This window comes from Dermochelys coriacea, chromosome 19, assembly GCF_009764565.3.
Source record: "Dermochelys coriacea isolate rDerCor1 chromosome 19, rDerCor1.pri.v4, whole genome shotgun sequence".
NCBI lineage: Eukaryota > Metazoa > Chordata > Testudines > Dermochelyidae > Dermochelys > Dermochelys coriacea.
In genome coordinates this window covers 10758961-10781174 of record NC_050086.2, presented here as the reverse complement: position 1 = coordinate 10781174, position 22214 = coordinate 10758961, and the positions used below count along the sequence as shown (strand labels likewise).

At 51.6% G+C, this 22214-nt stretch overlaps 1 protein-coding gene across 2 annotated transcripts; it reads right to left on the bottom strand.

Annotated features, from left to right (window-relative positions):
• Positions 1-338: 338 nt before the first annotated feature.
• Positions 339-19953, bottom strand: LOC119845436 (trophoblast glycoprotein-like). Of its 2 annotated transcripts, none has more exons than XM_043506104.1 (3): positions 18687-19953; positions 15285-15579; positions 339-2515 (listed from the first exon to the last, which is right to left on the bottom strand). In XM_043506104.1, exons 1-3 carry the CDS (start codon positions 18718-18720, stop codon positions 1678-1680), a joined length of 1167 nt encoding a protein of 388 aa, XP_043362039.1. In that variant the 5' UTR covers positions 18721-19953; the 3' UTR covers positions 339-1677. The 2 variants fall into 2 exon arrangements, with proteins under 2 accessions (XP_043362039.1, XP_038233635.1); XM_038377707.2 differs by lacking the exon at positions 18687-19953 and adding an exon at positions 16395-16546.
• Positions 19954-22214: the final 2261 nt, after the last annotated feature.

Here is a 22214-nt window from a genome sequence, read left to right as displayed (position 1 = left end):
CGGTGTGTCACTGTATGCCATAACCCACCTCACCCTCACACCCTGTGGCTGCTGGAGAGGCTGTCCCAAAAGGAAGATCACAGTCTCTTATTGCAGGAGGAGTTCAGTCAGTCCAGCTGCCAAGGAACATGGCCAGAGCCCCTGACTGGCTTTTAGAGGCTCCTGCCAAGAGGCCACAAGGAGGGTCAGCTCCAGCCTGGAATTAGGGGCACAGTCTAGCCATACAGCGCCTGCTCTGGACTTTGCCCAGAGTCCACGCTAAGGGACCTCTGCTCTCCAGCTGCAGCCCAGCTCCCCCAGGGCTCGGGGACACCTTTTATTTCACACCAACGTCAAGGCACAGTTTGAGAAATCATTTATTGGTCAGAATCGGGCAACAAAACCAATAGGAGCACATTCCCACCTTGGGGGGAAGGCAACCGCCGTCCCGTTTGGAGTGCAACGGTCAGTCCCTTCCCGAACTGACACCCCAGAGGAAGGTTTGCATGGAAGATCCCAGCCCGATGACGCTATCATGTTGCTGCACTCAGAGCCCAACACCAGGCTGCCTGGGGAGCCTAATCCCTTGAGCCTAAGTGCCTAAATCTCTTTGGAAAGTGCGATCGGGCTCCTAAGTCAGTTGGGCGTTGTGACTGCATGCAGCACCGCCGCCGTAGCATTAACAATCTGGGCCTTAGGTCGTAAAAGGAATTTGCCAGCAGCCGGGACACTTATTCTGTGCGCTCAGTGCATTGAGAAAAACAAAATCCTCCCTCCCCCCCGTCCATTCCCCTGGTTTACAATATGTACAGTACTAAAACCCCTAAAAGAACCCTCCCCCCTGCCGTGTAAAACTTCCCCTCCCTCCCAGCCCAGCTCCTGTGGGGCGCCTGCGCGAGGAGGGATTTGCTGGCGTCCCCAGGATTCAGCCAGCATCTCAGAAAGCAGGAAGAGAGTCCATCACACAAGCCCTTTCATCCCAGGATACTTGTGAAATCCCAGCTGTCCTGCCACTGCTGGCCTGGGGCCCCCTAGCAGGCGTTCGAAACACAGCCCTGGGTTTTCACAGCTCATTCCCTCCACTGGCAGCAGTGGCTTCAGAGCTAAACTAACCATTCCCAGGGCTCTCGATCCACATGCTCCAGGGCGTAGGCTGATCATCAGCTGGGGTTAGGAAGGAATCTCCCATGTACCCCCAAGGTTTATTATTGCATTATATCAAAGGTTTGCACTGATGCTGTAGAAGAGTGGGGATGCCGAACTAACAGCCAGTGGGTTGGTCTCGCGGGGCAGTTCTTGTGTTCCCACTGCAGCAACTCCCTGCATTGGATAGAGCCTCCCACCCCAAAAATACCCAAATGGAAGCCTGAAGTGAAAGGGAGGCAGAAATCCCCTTCCTGTGTCCCCTTTATAATGCCCAGAAAGAGATCTGCCCAAGGCTGAGTCTCACTGCCAGAGGGGTTTCCTTAGGGCCGGTAATGCAGTGCAAGAGACAGACCATGCAGGGGGAGATTGCGCCTTCCCCCCAGCAAGGTCCCTCAGACAGGAGAAGAAATAAGTTCCAACTCCATCACAAGGAGTGTGGCAGCTCATCACCAAGCAGATGAATAGATTCGGGAGATGGGCAGCACCAGGCCACCCCTGGAAGCTCACAAAGCCATCCAAAGAGCCCCACGTGGGCTCCCGAGAGGAATGTGGTCATATGTCCAAGGTGGCGACCTGAGTGACGCGGGGGTCGGAGTCGATCTCGTAACGATAGTGATACTCCTCCATGAAATCGTGGCAGGCATCCCGCGTGCTGTTCACCCACGTCTTGATGCCCCCGCGGTTCAGGTAGAGCACGAAGATGAAGACCATGCCGATGATGCCCAGAACGATGCCCAGGAAGACGTAGGAGGTGTGCAGAGTGTTCTTGCTGTGCTGGCTGGAGTGGCAGCCCAGCTCTGCCCCGGCCAGGTCCATCAGGGATGTGTTCTGGAGGTGCCGGGGGAAGACACAGACCAGTTTCTCCACATCGGCCACCTGCTGGCTCTGATTCAGCCAGCTCACCAGGTCCTCGATGTCGCAGTTGCACACGAAAGGATTGTCCCTCAGGAAGAGGCGAAGGCGCAGCTGCCTCCCCAGCTCAGCCAGCGCCTCAATCCGCAGGGTCTTGAGGGCGTTCAAGGTCAAGTCGAGGTGCTCAAGGTGGAGGCCAGCAAAGGTGGAGTTCTTGATGTCCACCAGGGAGTTGTTCCTCAAGTCCAGGTGCCGGAGGCTGTGGAGGCTGGAGAACATGCCCAGCGGCAGGTAGACTATCTCATTGTTGGTCAGCTCCAGCTTGGAGAGGCTGCGGAAGCCACCCTGGACTATGGCAGCTGCCACGGGCCAGATGGCGGAGGAGTTGTAGAATGAGCGGCTCAGGTTCAGTTCCCGGATGGAGTTGTTCCTGGAGCTGAAAGCATCGGGGTGGATGGTGGCCAAGCGGTTATTGCTCAAGTCCAGGTAACGCAGGCTGGGGAGGGCAGAGAAGGCCTGGGACTCCACAACGCTGATCCTGAGGAGGGAGAGAAATGGTCAGGCTCATGTCAAATATCCCAGGAGACCCAACAGAAAGTATGACCCCAATTCCATCCCTTGGCAATGGCCCAGCACCTCGGAACTGGGGCCTTTCACCTCTAGGTCGCCCTTCCCACCCAGATCTAAAGCTGTTACCACCCGATGACTAGTCAATGCCTACATGCAATGAGTTTGCTGGGTCTAAGTCCACTTCCCAGGGGGCAGGTGTGAATGGGCCCTGGAGAAAGAATTCCTTTTGCACCTCTAAGGGTGTTCCCCTCTGCATCAAGCTGGAGATACACTGGCGAGGTCCACGTAGTAACTGCGCCCTGGGAAAATGGAAGATTTCAGCCTGTAGGGATGGCAAGCAGCACTGCCTACCTGCACTAACTTTCCCTTCACATTTAACAAGAGTGTGGGGCCCAGTGGGATCCGATTTTGGATGCTTTTCCAACCATTGGTTAGAAAGCCTAGACAATATCATTAACCACCTGGGGTCTCTCCTCTGAGAGAAGCCTTCATGCTCTCAGTACCAATGCTAGGACTCCTGCTTGTGAGGGACACACAAGAACCTTTATATCTTTTCCTTCTTCCATGAACACCTGAATCTCGAAGGAAATGACTCCAGTTGCAACTACATAGATCTCAAGAAACTTGCATGTTCAAGGACGTATTTGTTCTCCCTTTGGAGATATTTCATGCAACAGGTCATGTGTGCCCGGCTCTTGGATTCTTCAGTAAAAAGTTTCCTACTCTCGTCTTTGCCATTGACTCAGTGTCTGGCCTTGGACAAGTCATGTCACTTCCTCTGGGCCTCAGTTTCCCCATTTGCACCTTTGTAAAGTGATTTGAGAGGTGAGGGATGATCACCACCACAGAAAGACTTAGTGTTATTCTGGAACTTGCCACTGTCCCTTTAAGGGAAGCAGAGTTTTAAATCACACCCACAGAATCAAATTCCACTGTCAGATGTGCATATGCTGGTCTCCAAAATGCAAATGTTTGTGGGTGGAAACACATCCCTGAGGATCTGCAGGAGTCAGCCACCCTCCGAGAAGGTGATTAACTCCAGATGCTCCTCAACATTCATGCCTCCCACATGTGAGCGACAAAGGGACCCGGGGTGGCCAAAAGGCCTTTGCATGCACTGTTTATTCCTCTCCTCCTTTCCCAGGGAGGTGGGGGCAGGGTGATGCCACTTAGTGTCAGTCAATTTCAAGAGCATGAATTATTCCTGCCCTTAACTGCCCGATCCTACAAACCGCTGAATATCTGCGGTTCACACTGACTTCAATAGGAGGTGAGGGTGCTCAGTTCTCTATTAGCACAGGGCCTTATTCCCCCCACAAAAGAGTTGGCTGGAGGCCTGTAACATTCCTGTGACATCTGGGAACATACTGATCCCAGAGGGGTCTTTAATGTGGATTTGGGATGTTCCTTGGACCATTCTGGTTCCATACAATAAAAACATAGGGGCTGATCCTCCTCCCACTCAGCTGGGTGTAAATCAGGAGAAACTCCACTGCAGTTAGCCAGGCCACTGGGGAGTCAGGCCCTTTTTCCGGCTGCTTGAGGCACTGGTAAGAGACCCAATTCCTCGTGGCTCATGGGATTATTAGAGGGAAATTGGAGGGGTTTGTCTCAGTCCCACCTTCCCGAGTCACAAGCCAGAGGAGCAGCTCAGGACAGCTTCAGCCCTGACGCTTCCTTTCCTTTGCAACGCCTGAAGTTTCAGGCGCCTGCCATGCCTGAGGTTCAGGCAACATTCTGCTAAATATTGGCCAAAGGCAGAGGCTGGAAATGACTTCTCAGACACTGAGGCTTGTGTGTGCAGCGCTTTGCCGCATGCTGGCCCTTTAAATCTGGGTTTGAACAGACCTTAGAACTCAGCCGCTCCCCCACCCCGACACCTGCAGTCGGAGCCGCTTCTCGAGGAAGTTACTTGACCCAACACTGATTTTACCTCGTCTCGCTCCACTCACTTCCTCCTGACGGACGCCAGTGTAGGGTCGGAATCCAACCCATTCTGTTTGGCTAGAGGCAAATGTGTTGGGGTGTTTCCAGGCGGCAGCTGGATTTTAGAGGTGGTTGACGTGACCCCTATCAGCGCGGTGGGAGGGCTAACTGACTGCCATTTGTCAGGCACCCCTGGCTCCGAAGGTGGCATTTTTATTATGAAGAGGAGCTATTTTTACAGAACCCAGATGCAACCAAGGGGGAACGCGAGCCCTGAGCTAAGCACCCCTCCTACTTAAATGGACGCAAGCAGCAAGTTCAAGTCTCTCTGCCCTACAGCCAAGACATCCTGGTAGCTCAGGCACTGGCTTAGACAGAACGAGACTAGAATTTTGATGACGGGGCCCGATCCTGCTCTCACGGAAACCAATGGCAAGATGCACAGGGTATGTCTACACTGCAGTTAGACACCTGCGGCTGCCCCATGCCAGCTGACTTGGACTAAGGGGCTATTTAACGGCGGTATAGACGTTCGGGCTCAGGCTGAAGCCTGGGTTCTAGGACCCTGCAAGGTAGGGGGCCCAGAGCTCAAACATTTACACTGCAATTGAACAGCTGCTTAGCCTGAGTCAGCTGGCACGGGCCAGCCGCGGGTGTCTACTTGCCCTGTAGACATACCCCCATTGACTTCATCCAGGCCAGGGTTTGGCCACCCTTTGAATACTAAACTGTGTTAAGATGGCAGCCACTTCTCCCCACTCTGTGGCCAGGCTCTCTGCCACTGTGGCTAAACACAGCTCCGAAGCCTTAGCCCCTTTGCAGGGCTTTGTAGCCACTGTGGGAGCATACGCAGGCACACCCAGGAAGGAGAAGCTATAGCAAGGTTTCTGCCTAGACGTTAAGCCACCCAGCTGCCTAGTCCAGTTGCTAAAGAAATACTCCAGGAGAAAACTGCAGCCTCATGACACGCACAGAGACGATGACTGGGGCTGTCCTCTGCACAGGTCTCCCTTCCCTCCAGTCCTTTTGCAATGAGCTCCTGCACCCTGACTGCACACAGCAGAGAAGTAAAGACACTAAGCAGGGCTGGCAGTTGGTGTTAATTTCTTTGGTAGATAAATGGGACACAGGTTCCACTTCCTTACTCAGCTGTTTTCAGAGTAGCAGCCGTGTTAGTCTGTATTCACAAAAAGAAAAGGAGTACTTGTGGCACCTTAGAGGGGCCACAACAATGGTTCCCGTAACCCACCCAGCAATATTGTTAATCTATCCAACTATACTCTTAGCCCAGCGGAAGAATCTGTCCTATCTCGGGGCCTCTCCTTTTGCCCCTCCACCCCCACGAACATGATACAGTTCTGTGGTGACCTAGAATCCTATTTTCGACGTCTCAGACTCAAGGAATATTTCCAACACACCTCTGACCAACATATTAACCCACAGAGACCTTCCTGCCAACACTACAAAAAGAAGGATTCTGGGTGGACTCCTCCTGAAGGTCGAAACAGCAGCCTGGATTTCTACATAGACTGCTTCCGCCGACGTGCACGAGCTGAAATTGTGGAAAAGCAGCATCGCTTACCCCATAACCTCAGCCATGCAGAACACAGTGCCATCCACAGCCTCAGAAACAACTCTGACATCATAATCAAAAAGGCTGACAAAGGAGGTGCTGTCGTCATCATGAATAGGTCGGAGTATGAACAAGAGGCTACTAGGCAGCTCTCCAACACCACTTTCTACAAGCCATTACCCTCTGATCCCACTGAGAGTTACCAAAAGAAACTACAGCATTTGCTCAAGAAACTCCCTGAAAAAGCACAAGAACAAATCCGCACAGACACACCCCTGGAGCCCCGACCTGGGGTATTCTATCTGCTACCCAAGATCCATAAACCTGGAAATCCTGGACGCCCCATCATCTCAGGCATTGGCACCCTGACAGCAGGATTGTCTGGCTATGTAGACTCCCTCCTCAGGCCCTACGTTACCAGCACTCCCAGCTATCTTCAAGACACCACCGATTTCCTGAGGAAACTACAGTCCATTGGTGATCTTCCTAAAAACACCATCCTAGCCACTATGGATGTAGAAGCCCTCTACACCAACATTCCACACAAAGATGGACTACAAGCCGTCAGGAACAGTATCCCCGATACTGTCACGGCTAACCTGGTGGCAGAACTTTGTGACTTTGTCCTGACCCATAACTATTTCACATTTGGTGACAATGTATACCTTCAAATCAGCGGCACTGCGATGGGTACCCGCATGGCCCCACAGTATGCCAACATTTTTATGGCTGACTTAGAACAACGCTTCCTCAGCTCTCGTCCCCTAATGCCCCTACTCTACTTGCGCTACATTGATGACATCTTCATCATCTGGACCCATGGAAAAGAAGCTCTTGAGGAATTCCACCATGATTTCAACAATTTCCATCCCACCATCAACCTCAGCCTGGACCAGTCCACACAAGAGATCCACTTCCTGGACACTACGGTGCTAATAAGCTATGGTCACATAAACACCACCCTATATCGGAAACCTACTGACCGCTATTCCTACCTACATGCCTCTAGCTTTCATCCAGATCATACCACTCGATCCATTGTCTACAGCCAAGCGCTACGATATAACCGCATTTGCTCCAACCCCTCAGACAGAGACAAACACCTACAAGATCTCTATCATGCATTCCTACAACTACAATACCCACCTGCTGAAGTGAAGAAACAGATTGACAGAGCCAGAAGAGTACCCAGAAGTCACCTACTACAGGACAGGCCCAACAAAGAAAACAACAGAACGCCACTAGCCATCACCTTCAGCCCCCAACTAAAACCTCTCCAACGCATCATCAAGGATCTACAACCTATCCTGAAGGACGAGCCATCGCTCTCTCAGATCTTGGGAGATAGACCAGTCCTTGCTTACAGACAGCCCCCCAATCTGAAGCAAATACTCACCAGCAACCACACACCACACAACAGAACCACTAACCCAGGAACCTATCCTTGCAACAAAGCCCGTTGCCAACTCTGTCCACATAGCTATTCAGGGGATACCATCATAGGGCCTAATCACATCAGCCACACTATCAGAGGCTCGTTCACCTGCGCATCTACCAATGTGATATATGCCATCATGTGCCAGCAATGCCCCTCTGCCATGTACATTGGCCAAACTGGACAGTCTCTACGTAAAAGAATGAATGGACACAAATCAGACGTCAAGAATTATAACATTCAAAATCCAGTTGGAGAACACTTCAATCTCTCTGGTCACTCGATCACAGACCTAAGAGTGGCTATACTTCAACAAAAAAGCTTCAAAAACAGACTCCAACGAGAGACTGCTGAATTGGAATTAATTTGCAAACTGGATACAATTAACTTAGGCTTGAATAGAGACTGGGAATGGATGAGTCATTACACAAAGTAAAACTATTTCCCCATGGTATTTCTCCCTCCCACCCCACCCCCCACTGTTCCTCTGATATTCTTAGAGACTAACAAATTTATTAGAGCATAAGCTTTCGTGAGCTACAGCTCACTTCATCGGATGCATTTGGTGGAAAAAGCAGAGGAGAGATTTATATACACACACACAGAGAACATGAAACAATGGGAAACCCATTGTTTCATGTTCTCTGTGTGTGTGTATATAAATCTCTCCTCTGCTTTTTCCACCAAATGCATCCGATGAAGTGAGCTGTAGCTCACGAAAGCTTATGCTCTAATAAATTTGTTAGTCTCTAAGGTGCCACGGGTACTCCTTTTCTTTTTGCGAATACAGACTAACAGGGCTGCTACTCCGAAATCTGATATTCTTGTTAACTGCTGGAATTAGCCTACCTGCTTGTCACCATGGAAGGTTTTCCTCCTTTCCCCCCCCTGCTGTTGGTGATGGCTTATCTTAAGTGATCACTCTCCTTACAGTGTGTATGATAAACCCATTGTTTCATGTTCTCTGTGTGTGTGTATATAAATCTCTCCTCTGTTTTTTTCACCAAATGCATCCGATGAAGTGAGCTGTAGCTCACGAAAGCTTATGCTCTAATAAATTTGTTAGTCTCTAAGGTGCCACAAGTACTCCTTTTCTTTTTAATCAGCTGCGTATTTGGAGATCATGGAACTTGCTTTATTTATACTGCAGTGGTGCCCAAAGGCTCTAAATCAGAATCAGAGGATCAGGGTGCTAGGCGCTGTACAGACACATAGGAAGACAGTCTTTGCTCTGAAGGGCTCACTGATCCAAACCCCACTGAATCAACAGAAGTCTTTTCACTGACCTCATTGGGCTGCAGATCACTTTCCAGGAGCAGGACACAGACGCAGCTTCCCAGTTGTCTTTTCACAAGGTTGTGTGTGATGTGAAAGCCATTTGACAGTTTTAAACATTGCACATACCCATCAACATGATCACGGGAACACGCTCCCTCGCCCCCATCAGCCCCAGCCCAGCCTGGCTCTCCTGCCGAGAGTCCCATGGCTGGAACAATGCCAGTCACTCAACTCCATCTCTGCCACCAGCCGCCACAGGGCTTGCATCCCAAGAGGATACTACTAAGGAGGCTCCTAGCACCTTTCGAGGAGTTCTGCAAACGCTGATGCATTACCCCTCACCATCCTCCTTCAGCAGGAAGTACCATCGGCCCCTCACCACCATCCTCCGAGAAGGAAACTGAGACACAGAGAGTAAAGCCAAAATGAGAGGCTACTTCTGAAAAAATGTAGGCCTTGGTGACTTGATTGGACAATGGCTTACCCAGGGCAGCCACCTGGCTTGGATGGTTTAGACACAACGAATCCTGCACCTTGGCAGGAGATTAGACTAGATGACCCTTGCGGGCCCTTCTAACCCCCTAGTTCTATGACTCTAGCTATAGAACCCAGGAATTTGGCTCAAAGTTCCTTGCTCCAAGCAGACTATCCAGAGTGCCTCAAATGCCCTCACACCACACTGAGAGTGAATAGAGACACAAAAGAATGTAATCAATTCCAAGTCCTTTGTATTGTTCCCCTGCCAGGAGGGCGGAAACAGGATCTGACTGGGCAGCAGCAGGCCTGGTTATTCTAGGGGGCTATCTAGCCTTCTCCAAATATCACAGTGGTGGGGTGGAGCAGGGTCACCTGTGACTGGTGGAAGCCCACCCCCCAGCTGCCTCTGTGCAAGCAAATGCGCTGCAGTTTTGCCCCTCAAAGAGGCCAGTGGCCGCTGCGAATTGCTCCAGGCTGAGCTGCAGCTGTCCATCTGCCACGGAAGCATGGTGGGCTCATTGCTCCACATCAGGCACCTGCTCCTTTCCTTCTCAGGCCAGTGCTGGATCCCGAAGCTTCTCAGGACCATGTGCTGGTAAAAGGTCCTGGAGGCTGAAGTCTTCTATCCAGGGGAACAGCTACAGCATGGGCAGCAGTGCCAGCCCCCCTGCTCCCCACAGCCTTTCCAGCATGCCTTGGCTCTGAGCCAGAGTGGGCTCTAGTGGGAGGAGAGCAAAGCCCATAGTACAGCCAGCCTTGGGCCCCTTGGTTGAACTGGCCAACAACGGGGCCTGTTAGTGCTAATGGACAGGTGGTTTTGGTGATGTGGACACTTGCCCACTAAGGACAGGAATTACGCAGACTCCGTCTGCATCAGCCACTGACTGGCCATCTGACAGTACAGCCTGCGCTCACCAATGCCGGCTGGCTGTGGGTTAGAGATCCAGGCTTGCTAGCCCATTGCCTCTTCCCCAAGCCAGTCAGTTCCAATCAAAACCCAGGTGCCGATTACCAGGCAGTGGTACCGACCTCCTCCCTGGCAGGTCGCAGAGCACTGGCAGGTCTCAGTCGAGAAAGAGAGAGGTTCCCACAGCATCAGCCCTGCCAGAGTGTTTCCAAGCTGCGTCTCCTGTAAGCTTGTTGCCATGGCAATGTCAGCATTTCTTTTCCCTGGCGGTGGGGTGAGAAGCACCGATCCCGTGGAACTGGCCAGGTGGGAGTGACACAGAACATGGGGATCAGGCACCAGTCACATGCGGCTAGCCGGAGCCTTGCCTGCCCTAGCCTGGCAGAGACAGGTCCCCAAGTCACGATGAAACCTTCCTCCCCCTGCTGAACGTATCTGATCTGGCAGTAGATACCAAGGGGGTCTTTTAAAGAGGCCCATGCAAAAGGGGCTGACTGATTCAATGGTCGAACCCAAGGGCTTTTCTCCTCCAAAGGCCTGCTTTGAAACGTTACTGAGGACACAAGTGACACGAGTTGGATGGACTCAGCTCAGTTCCCAGTATATTTTGGTCAGATCACAAAAATCACCACCCCAGACTGAAACAGGTCAGGACTGAAGTGCACCAGTGGACCTGTATGTGGGGAGCCCAGGACCAAGACCGAGGGGAGAAATCCAGGAACAAGGGCCACACGACGCCAGCTCCAGCACGACTGAAGGCACCAGAACATATCACTGATCAGTGGGGCCCCAATACATTCTCAGGGCAGGACAGCTATGCCAGACCAAGCAGGATGTCTTGGGTAACAATGAATGCCATGCACCTAGCTCCTGCAGGAGAACAAAGCCACTTCCCAGACCCCCTCCCACATTCAGCTGAACCAACTGGGCTGCTGGGGTGAAGCGTTGGTAAGAGACAGCAGATATTCCCTGCTTGGCTCCCAGCTTTGTTCCCTGCAGACAGCTGCTCCTGCCTCTTTGTCCTAGCCAGTGAGAACAGGGAAACTCTGCTGGGGGGCTGGGTGAACAACAGAGAGGGGCAGAGGAAAGGAGCATCGAGAGGAGGTGGCCAGAATTCCCAGGGAACATCTGCAGCCATCCCTGCTAGATGGAGCCCAAGACGTTCTTTAGATCAGGAGCACAATGGTGGGTTTTCCCTTCCACTCTCCTACACCAGCTGCAGTTGTTGGTACAAAATGTTTCCTCCCCACTGCACCGCCCTGGCTCTTCCCCATGTGGGAGGGAGAGTTGCCCTTTTGCTCCTTTCCTCCCCATGTACTGGTCTCCAACTGCCACCCTCTGGCAGCTCCTGATCATGGTCCTGTAATTCCACAGCTAGGCCTGGCCTGAGGATATGAGCCCCCTCATCCCCAAACCCAGAGACAGGCGCATCCTACATAGGATTATGAGAACCAGGGCTCCTCTAAACCCTGCCAGCCTTGCCCAACACTGTTCTAAGCACTAGGTCTGGGACAGGCAGGAAGTATCAGCCAAAAAGCCTGGGGCACTGGAGAGCTACACGCCAGACCTCTGAAGTGGAGCTGGTGCCACGCTCTCTCCAGCCCTCTGGAGAAAGGCTCTGTGGTCCCTTCGCCTCCATGCTGCAGGAGGACCTGACCCCAATTTACTGAACCAAACCAAACAGCCGCAGGCTCTTCAGAAACCCACCGGTTGTGGAAAGGCCTAGCAGGCTCTGTTCATAGTTCTAGACCTTACAGCCCAGTAGGGAATGGGAACACTGCACCAGCAAGACACTGGTCCACCCAGGCAGCATCTGGCAGATGCCATTAGAGGTGAAGCATCCATGCAAGCCTCCTATTCCTCCCCCCTCCAGCCCCAGCATCATCAAGGCTAGCTCTGTGCCTTGCTGGGATCCCGTATGGAAGGGGAGTTGGAGCGCGGATGGTAGAGGAGGTCTGCATGTAGATGGGCTTATACTCAAGTGATGTCTGATCAGAGGGGAAACTGACCTCAGTACCTGTGCCTTCTGGAGAGTTACTAGCACCTTCCCCTGAAGCACTGGCAGACAAGAGTGGCTTAGATAGACCACAGTCTGATCCAGTCTGGCAGTCCCTTGGCAAAACAGCTCCTGGTTTCCCACCTGTTTTCAGCCTTCCATACCAAGGCTCAGGGACCCAGTAAGCAGCCTTCCTCCCCTAGGATGCTGGTTTGCATCCACCCAAGCTTCGTACTGACATCTGACAGCATTCAGCTGCCGGCATGACACGAGTTGGTGGATCTCAGCCCAATTCCTTCACAAAACCACAAAACCACAAAAGGTACAAACGGTGCCTTGCTGGCTGTCATGCCGAACAGTTCAAGGAGCGGGGACAATCTGCACATCCTTTACCATGCCTGAGACTGGCAGGGTAGCTGGCTTCCTGCTGCTGCCTGCTCGGTGGCTAAATCGAGTGCTCCAGTCTCCAGGGTTGTCAACGCTGCACTAAGTTCACTTCCCTTGCACTGCACAGGCCTCTCCCGGTAGATAACACTCCAGGAAGTGAACGTACCTGATTTTCGCTCCTTTTTGTCCATCTGCTACAGACACCACCCTCCTCTGGTTCACACACTCTCTCTGGTGCAGACGGCCAAGTCCAAGCATACGCAGATGCTGATACTCGGAGCACAGCCATACAAGGCATCCCTGTTCGAAGTCCACGAGAGACCCCTGGCAGCACTGCCAAGGCACCTCAATCAGCCTCGTCAGAAATACCAGGTACAAATATTCACAACGCGCAGTGAAACCAGGACCAGACCTGACAGACAAACCCGAGTCTCAAGTGACCCCGCAAAGTACTTGCAGTGTCCCTCCTGGTCAAAGCATTGGAAAGGACAGACAGGATCAGACCCACGGTCCAGCCAGCCCAGTATCCTGTCTCTGATAGCAGCAAGCACCAGCTATCCTGGACAAAGGTGCAAGAAACTCTGCAGTGGGTGGTTCTAGACTAACCTGCCCACCGAGGAAATTTCTTCCTAACCCCTTAGATTAGAGGTTGGTTCTTTCCCTGAAGCATGGAAGGGAGAGGACTTAGTTATAACAGATAGAAAGGGGATTCTTTATTGAGTCAAAGACAAGTCCTGTGGTTTCCTCTGGCTCCTGGACTAACAGTTTGTGCTGCTAGTCACCACACAGGGTCTCCCCAAGTCCTGACCTGGACCCAACAATTGTGGAAGGACGTGCTCAGCATCCTACAGTACCCAGCCCAAGCTCCCAGTAGAACTATTTTAAGGCCACTCCTTTGCGTTTGGATTTGAACAGTTCAAGTCACTTTCACAAGAAGTTTTTCTGGTGGAAGCCTACAGAAAAGTCACATTAGAGTAGCTCCGCACCCTCCAGAAGCCAACTCATTCCCAGCAAGGCTGAGCTGAAGCTCTGCCTTAAATCCATCACAGTGCACGGGGCAGGGGTCTCCAAAAAGCAGCATTCCCTGCCTGCCATCTGTGCACCAAGGGCTCCCAACACACTGAGCTGAGGACAAGTTCAGATTTAATTTTGCACGTGCCAGCTTTGCTGCGCTCATCAAACCTTGCAGGTGGTGGGAAGTGGGACTCAGGGTTCCCATTTATACCACACTGATCTAGGCCACTATCTGGGCTCCCCCAAATGCTTTGCCCACTACTGCTCCCCAGATACTTTATTGCATTGGCTTCCTGCACACACCAAGGTAAAATGAAAGATTCCTCAACATTGGTCCTCTACAGGTCCTAGGATTGCTAGACACAAACAGCCTCCTGAATGTGCCCTGCAGGTGCAAAATCCAAATACCTGCCAGAATGCTGCACTGCCAATGGGCACTCTGCAAGGCCAAAGAGAGCTTTGCTTTCCTACGGGCTCACTCATCCAGGACTGGGCCATGTAAGGTTTGGCACAATCCAGTGGGAGCCCCATTTCTCTGGCTCAGGAGAGCGGGAGACAAAGGCTCCCCCGTGGGATCCAGCAGCACTTTTAATATTTATAACAACGGGAAAATTAGACATTTTATAGACTGAGGATTAGAGCCACTGAGTCCCATGGGAGAGAATTAAAGGTTCAGGGGCAGCTCCCTGCTGAGAGGGCCCAGGTTTCTAGGTGTGACTACTCAGACCCATTGGAGTCAAAGACAAGTCCTGTGGTTTCCTCTGGCTCCTGGACTAACAGTTTGTGCTGCTAGTCACCACACAGGGTCTCCCCAAGTCCTGACCTGGACCCAACAATTGTGGAAGGACATGCTCAGCATCCTACAATACCCAGCCCAAACTCCCAGTAGAACTATTTTAAGGCCACTCCTTTGCGTTTGGATTTGAACAGTTCAAGTCACTTTCACAAGAAGTTTTTCTGGTGGAAGCCTGCAGAAAAGTCACATTAGAGTAGCTGGAGTGCAGCAGAAGCCTCTCTCCTATCTGAGTCAGATGCAATAGTATCTTTATCAGCTGCATTATGGTGCTACGGCCACCTTAAGCTCTCAGACCTGCTTAGCCAGTCCAGACACTCAGCGGTCAGCTCCTTGTGTTAATTCAAGGGGCCAATGGGCTCTGAATGCAGCAAAACTAGAAAGAGCGCAAAGGCACTTGCAGATTTCCCACAGGATGCACATGGAGGCAGGATGGAGAGTTGAGGGTGCACATTATCAACATACACATTTTTATTGTATAAATATGCACCGGCAGGGGCGTACGGTGCCAAGAAGCTGCAGCCATAGCCATTTACAAATGGGTTACAGACACTGGAATAACCATGCCAGATCAGTGCTCCATCTAGCCTGCTGTGCCATCTCTGAGGTGCAAACAACCACATAATTGGCAATGCCCTGCCCATAAGGGAAGTTTCTTCCTAACCCCCTCTAGCAAGCAGCTGATTCATGCCCTGAGCATGAGCCTTTAGATCCCTTCTGAAATAAACTGATCTTTCCTTATGCAAGAGGGTTACATGGATGTTCATTATTGATTATAAGCATCGAATCCTTTTGGGAATCCTGCTAAGCTTCTGGCTGCAGGGGCATCTCGTGGCAGTGAGTTCCACAGTGCAAAAATAAAGAGTATTTCCTCAAGTGGAGGAGAGAGAATCTTACCTTGCCCCAAGCACCATCCCCCACCCCAGCCTCACCTGCAGTCTGGGAAATTACCTGTTGTTGGCCAGGGAGAGGGTGACCAGGTTGGGCAGCCCCTGGAAGTCCTGGCTGCTGATGAGAGCGATCTGGTTGCTGGTGATGAAGAGGTTGCGGGTGTACTTGGGGATCTCAGCCGGAACAGTGTTCAGCTCCTTCAGGACACACTTGACAGTCCGGGCTGGTTCCGAACACTCGCAGGGGGCTGGGCAAGCCTGGCAGGCAAGCGGGGCAAGGAGAAGGCTCAGGAGCAGGAGCCCCCAGGACCCCAGACTGGCAGGGGGGGGCTCCCGGAGGGACATTTCCAACACGCCTGCAGACAAAGGGGGCCACTTGAATCCAGCATGATGCTAAACCATCTAACCCACCCCAAAGCCTCCTCTGAGAGCTGTTAACAGAGACATGCCACCGGCTCAGCCCAGGGTCTGTAAAGAGACTCTGCACCCCAGACTTGGGCACTGCACCCTGGTCAGCACTCCCTGCCCCCCACTCCTGGTCCCTTAAGCAGTATCCCATCCCCCACTATCCTTCTTCCCCTCTTTCATATACCCCACGATCTCTATCCCTTCCCTACCTCTCCCTTAGGGCCCCCTTGCTCCCACCCACCTGCCTTTTGCAGGCCCACTTGCACTCCCCAGTCCCCCCCAACCGCCCCCAGGCCCTTGCATCCCCCACCGCAGGCTCCTTTGCACACACACCCCGACTCTGCCAGTCCCTTGCACACCCACACCCACACACACACACACCCCGCAAGCACCTTTGCACTCCCCAGTCCCCCCCCAGCCCCTTGCAACCCCACCGCTGCAGGCTCCTTTGCACACACACCCCGACCTCTGCCGGTCCCTTGCACACACACTCCCCACAAGCGTCTTGGCACCCCCAGCACCCCGCCCCCTCCCCGCCCCTTGCACCCCAGCTGCCCCGCTCTATGCACACCCCCACCCCCGCTTCTCCCCAAAGTTTCTGGGCGTTTTGTTCCCTCTCCTGGGATCCCCCCGCCGGTCCCGATCCGGTCCCCGCATCTCGCCCCCCGACTAACCAGGGGGCGCAGAAGTTGCCCTGCGGCCGGGTGGGCGGGAGCCTCCCCCGGGGCCGGGGCCCCCCAGCCTGGGCTGGCCGGGTACTCACCGTGTCCTCGCCGCGGGCAGGAGTCCGCTCCCCTTCCCACCGGGAGCGCGCAAGGGGCTGAACGGGATTCAAAGGCAGCGGGCGGGGCCGGCGGGGAGGAGACTCGCCCGCTGCCCGGCCCCCCGCCTCCTTCCAGCCGGCCCCCTTCGCCCCCCTGCGCGGCCCGCTGTACCTGCTGCTGGGCCCTTTGGAAACCGTCCCCCCCGCAGCCAAGGATCCCTCCGGCCCGCAGCGTCTGGGCGGCCCGGGGCTGCCATGTGCTGCCAGGGGGAGACAAACGCCAGGTGTGGGCTGCCAGGCTACACGTCGCCCACCCACCCACGCAGGGCCGGACCGCCAGAGACAGGCAACCACCGCCAGGCAGCCAGCCCCCCACCCAGACACACCCACACCGAGTGACAAATCAGTCACAGGCAGATCGCACACAGGTTGACACAAGTCACACACACAAACCAGGTCCACACACACCGCATACAGAGAGACCGGCAGAGGCTAAGCCACCGTACAGCCACACACAACACACGAAGAAAAGGAGTACTTGTGGCACCTTAGAGACTAACAAATTTATTAGAGCATAAGCTTTCGTGAGCTACAGCTCACTTCAATGCATCCGATGAAGTGAGCTGTAGCTCACGAAAGCTTATGCTCTAATAAATTTGTTAGTCTCTAAGGTGCCACAAGTACTCCTTTTCTTTTTGCGAATACAGACTAACACGGCTGCTCCTCTGAGACCTAACACAACACACGCACAGAGTCTGGCAGAGCCAGGCAGGCAAACCATGGGCACATCCACACACACCACATGATTTAGCCCAAGTCAGAAATGCTTGATTAGCAGGACAAGCTCCCCCAGGGGATCCCCAAGGATAAAGGTACAGGGAGCCCAAGTCTGTCAGCAGCAGCTACAGTACAAGTATGTGCCTGCCCAAGACATGGCTTCATCCTGTGTTTGGAGTTTTATCCCCTGGGTCTGTTTCTGATTCAGTGACAGGTTCTACATGGCAAAATGCAGCTGCTGTGTGGATGATGGGCCATCACCAGAGCAGGCATCTGTATCCCAGTGTCATTTAGTGACAGCCCTGACCCAGGGGTAGTCAGCAAGTAGACTGCACCAAAGCCGGGCCACCAGATGCTTTTGAGCAGACCCCAAAATCTTTTTATTTATTGATTGTTTATTCTCATTATTGTTGTTGTTTTATTATTATTTTCTCTGGAGTCCAGACCTTGACTATACCTTGGTCAAGAAATTTGGACTTGACAAAAAATAATTGACTACCCCCACCCTAACCTAATGACTAGGATTCTAGCTTGCAACATAGGAAACCTGCATTCAATTCCCTGCTCTTTCACAGAAAGACTTCCTGTGTAACTGGGGGAATTGTTTAGCTTCTCTGTGTCTCTCATCAATACAATGGTGATCATAACACAGCCTTACATCACAGAGGTGTTATGAGAAGAAATACATTAAAAATAGTGACATGTTGAGATACTATAGTTAAGGAGACTAGATAAGTACCATAGCTAGAAGTTACATTCCCCCATCCTCCTCATCCTCTTGCTTGGCTGAACACACAGAAACAACACAGGTTAAAGTATAAAAAATCCCAATGATTTAAACTACCAGATGCACGTAGAGACATGTTCACCTCCTCTCCCTCCCCCCTGCATTTTGCTATGTTTAGTCCCTGGACCATGGTCATAATTTAGACCATGAACCAAATTTGGTTCTTCCAAGATCTAACATCATCTGAAGATTAGGTTAAAAGACAAAACCCATAATGAGAAATTTCACACAACCAAAGAAAGAAAGAAAGACTGATTGATAATGGATGAAATTATTTGTATTATTGTAACACACACTTTGTGTTGTGTGCTGTCCAAATGAAGATAGAATCATTGCTAACTTTGGCATTAGATGGGGGATAGAATTCAATCTGTCTTCTGTCCAGACAAACAAACTACAAAATATTTGGTAATGAATGACTCTATATACTCTCTCTAGGAAGTTACACCACAGACAGATTGCTGGATTACAACATTTTTTTAGAGAAAACAACTCCATTCAGTAATTCAGGTCTCCACTCGCACATTTTATTGGTGTGACCCACAGTCCCCAGAGGTAGAAGAATTCCTTGTAAGTCATTGCAGCAGCATCTAATAACTATTTTTGTTTCATAGCATCTTTCATCTTGAAGGATCAAAAAGCACTTTACAGACCCTCACAGGCCAGAAGGTTCTAAGGCTTCACCCAGAGAGTCTCCCTCGCACAGGGAATTGCATGGAACTACTTACCAGCCCTGGAGACTGAAGGCCTCTCTTTCTCCATGCATCATGCAAGCACAGCAAAGGAGAAGGCAGGGCAAGCTTCCTCCAGCGTGCCTAATGCCTGCCCTGGAGGGAGCGAGAGGGGAGCTCAGTTTCCATTTGTCATTTAGCCCTTGGCTTTTCTGCAACAAGTGCCAAGCAGGAGACGAGTTAGTGTTGATTCTAACTGTGTTTTTTGTGATGGAGATGTGCTGAATTGGAGTCAGACTCACCAAACTCATTTGGTCACCGAACAGCCATGTGATGGGAATGACTTTCAATCACTCCCAGCTCAGGATGGACTCAGGCTGGTCTCCGAGAGAGGATTACTAATCCCCCGAGCTGTTCAGACCCCTCAGTTACATAGATTTATGACAAAGCACTAAAGGGTGTTTCAGCCCAATGAATTAGTGAGTGGGCTGAATATCATTTGATTTCTCGTTCTGAACAAAGGCCCCATGCACAGTGGGTCGGTAGGAGTCACAGATAGTTCCTTGGTGACTCACTGTCCCAGGAAGATGGAAAAGATGAATGACATTTTCAATTTTACAAGTATTTTGTTTCCTGCCAGGTTTATAAATCAGGGTAAGGTTCACCTCTGCTCAGATCAGAAAGTGATGCCAAGTTGGTTGCGGGGACGCCGAGAGACTTGGCTTCCTAGCCCAAGAGCCTGATCTGAATTCCCCCACTCAGTGAAACAGATCAGACCTGCCGGTAATATAGGGTGACCAGAAGGCAAGTGTGAAAAGTCAGGATCGGGTGCGGGGTGTGGATAATGGGCACCTATATAAGACAAAGCCCCAAATATCGGGTCTGTCCCTATAAAATGGGGATATCTGGTCACCTTACAGTAATACACTATAACCTCATTCTGTATAGCGCCTTTCACAGCTAAGAAAGAATAGCAGAGGGAGAGAGAAATGAAGGTGCAGAAGCAAGGGAGACAAGCTGTGTGCTCAGCTGAGATGTGAAAACAGATGGAGAGTGGATCAGGTGGAGAGAGACATGACACGGTAGCTGTTCCAGGTGGCAAGAGCTGCAGAGGAGAATGCTCTTCCACCACCCTGGGAGGGACAGAAAGGAGGCCAGTGCTAGATGATTGAAGAAAAGAAAGCAGAGTGAAATAAGGGTCCCAATCCTGCAGCCCTTTCTCACATGAATGGTCCCATTAGCCTCCGTGTAAGTTTGTGGAAGGTTTTAAAAAACAGGGTCTTGAAATGAACCAGGGAGTGAATGCAATGAACACACAATCCAAGAAAAGAAAAGGAAAGGAGTACTTGTGGCACCTTAGAGACTAACAAATTTATTTGAGCATAAGTTTTCCACCGAATGCATCCGATGAAATGAGCTGTAGCTCACGAAAGCTTATGCTCAAATAAATTTGTTAGTCTCTAAGGTACCACAAGAACTCCTTTTCTTTTTGCGAATACAGACTAACACGGCTGCTACTCTGAAACACAATCCAAGGATGCAGGAGTTTAACATTAGAAAAGATGGAGGAAATCCTAATTCCTACCTTAAGCCCAAATAGGTGGGATTGGTACAGGGATCCCACAAAGTTGGGGGGGTGGGGGGGTGGAATCCTGACCAGCCCACAGAGCAGCAATGGAATCAGTAACCTTTGCCATGCCAGTAGCCACCCCCAACACCTGCCACAGGCAGCAAGGACCAGTGGATCAGTGCTTCCGCCTTCACTCCTCCTCCGCCACTGCTGCCCCTAGGCCTACCTATGCACCAAGATGCAGGGATCCCCATGGAGCTGGACACTATGGCATGCAGGGGGGTGGACGGTGAACCCATACTCACCTCCTTCCCCTGTACTTGGGGGATTATTGTCTTCCTCAAGTTAAAAGGTTTGATAAAGGTAATTTGATCTGCAATTCCCGGAATGCGCCTGGAACTGAGAAAGCAACCGAGAAAGCAGCCAATGCACCGTGCAGGTACCAAGTGGGCAGAGCAGGGTTTCTTGGTGTTAGAATGATGGTTTCAGACTTTCTCAAAGTCTTGTTTACTACCAGTGATTGCTCCTCTCCCCTAGAATAAAAGTGAATGTATTCGATTTTCCATCACTAAAACCAAGATTCATGCCTGCCCCCTGAGTGGAGTCAGGGCTGTAGGTCACCAGGCAGCAGCTCTGCTGACTCTGCATACCAGGCTAATGAAGCAGAGCTTGACACATGGCCAACCTGGTCTTGAGTTATAACCTTGGTCTTCAACCCAAGGACCTTGCACTAGTTATCTGTGACCAACAGAAAAACAACCACCCAGGACTTCAGTCTTCTAAGAGCAACTTCTACCCTAACCCAGGGTGCCCAGACCCCCAGGATCAAAGAGGGCATCTCCACCCTCTGCAAAGAAGGGGACAGGTGTCAGCGCTTCACTCTTGTGTCACAGATGAAGGGGTTATAACCCAGCAGGAGAGATTCGTTGCCAAACCTATTTGCACCCATGTGCTAAATTGCCAGTTGGGAGGGTGGGACCATTTGGCAGAGTATTGCTTGGACTGGTACAAATCAGTATGATCTAATTAATATGAAGCCCCCTTTCTCGGATGCTCTAATGGTTGACAGCTTTTTTGCCCTCCCATCTTGTGCTGACGTGATCCTGCTAAATCTCACAAGCTGACCAGGCTGGGTACGGAGTTGGAAGGGCGGCCACCAAGGAGAATGTAGTTGCTGCAGATGATGTGACAGTCTTCCTGTTGAGTCAACATGGAGCTAGAGTCCCACATGGTGCCCAGGGATGAGCTGTAAAGTCAAGAGCCTAACTACTGGCAGCCATCAAACAAACATTCCTTAAGAGTAGGGCCATTAAGCCTGGTGCCGGGCTCACTTTAACATTCATCCCCCTTTCCATTTCACCTAGATACAGGCTTTCCCCTCACTGCCTGCCCTAGTTGATCAAGCACTAAACTTGAATGCAGGAAATCTGGGTTCTAATTCCCGCTCTACCACTGGCCTGCTGGGTGACCGTGGGCAAATTTCCTCATCTGTAAAACGGGGATAATTATACTGACCTCCTTTGTAAAGTGCTTTGAAATCTAGGGCTGGAACGCACTAAGAGGTAGGGAGTGTTATTATTATACAGTGTTGATGTGGACTGTTAAACAGTTGCTGTCTTCCACCCCCCCTACCCCCCCAGAAGTGGCTGCATTTCAACACTGGATGAAGTGACTCCTTACCCACCTCACTGGGGTGTGGTGATATGTCTTTAATGCGAGCCCTAGGGCCCAGTGGAAGGCAACGGGGCTGTGCTAAGCACTGTCATCACTTCAGTTCAAATGGCAGATTGAGACTAAGCCTCCATAAGGCCATCTGGGCCAAACTCCCCCTCATCTCCTCCCACCAGAGCTATTCCCAGTGCTCTCTGCCCTGTTATCTCCTTTCATGTGCCGATCACAGAGTTCTCCCTCTGCGCTGGATTTGGAGCACGGAAGCTCACGTGTGCTGGGAATTGAAGGGTTTTAGCTACATGGACAAGCGGGATCTCTCAGCTTTTCTGCCATGTTTTTGATCA

Coding starts and splice junctions, on each gene's coding strand:
- LOC119845436 (XM_043506104.1), bottom strand. CDS start 18,720: ATGGAGAAAGAGAGGCCTTCAGTCTCCAGGGCTG. Junction 15,580..18,686: donor GCCTTCAGTCTCCAGGGCTG/GTAAGTAGTTCC, acceptor CTTTGTCTGCAG/GCGTGTTGGAAATGTCCCTC. Junction 2,516..15,284: donor CTCTCCCTGGCCAACAACAG/GTAATTTCCCAG, acceptor CTCCCTCCTCAG/GATCAGCGTTGTGGAGTCCC.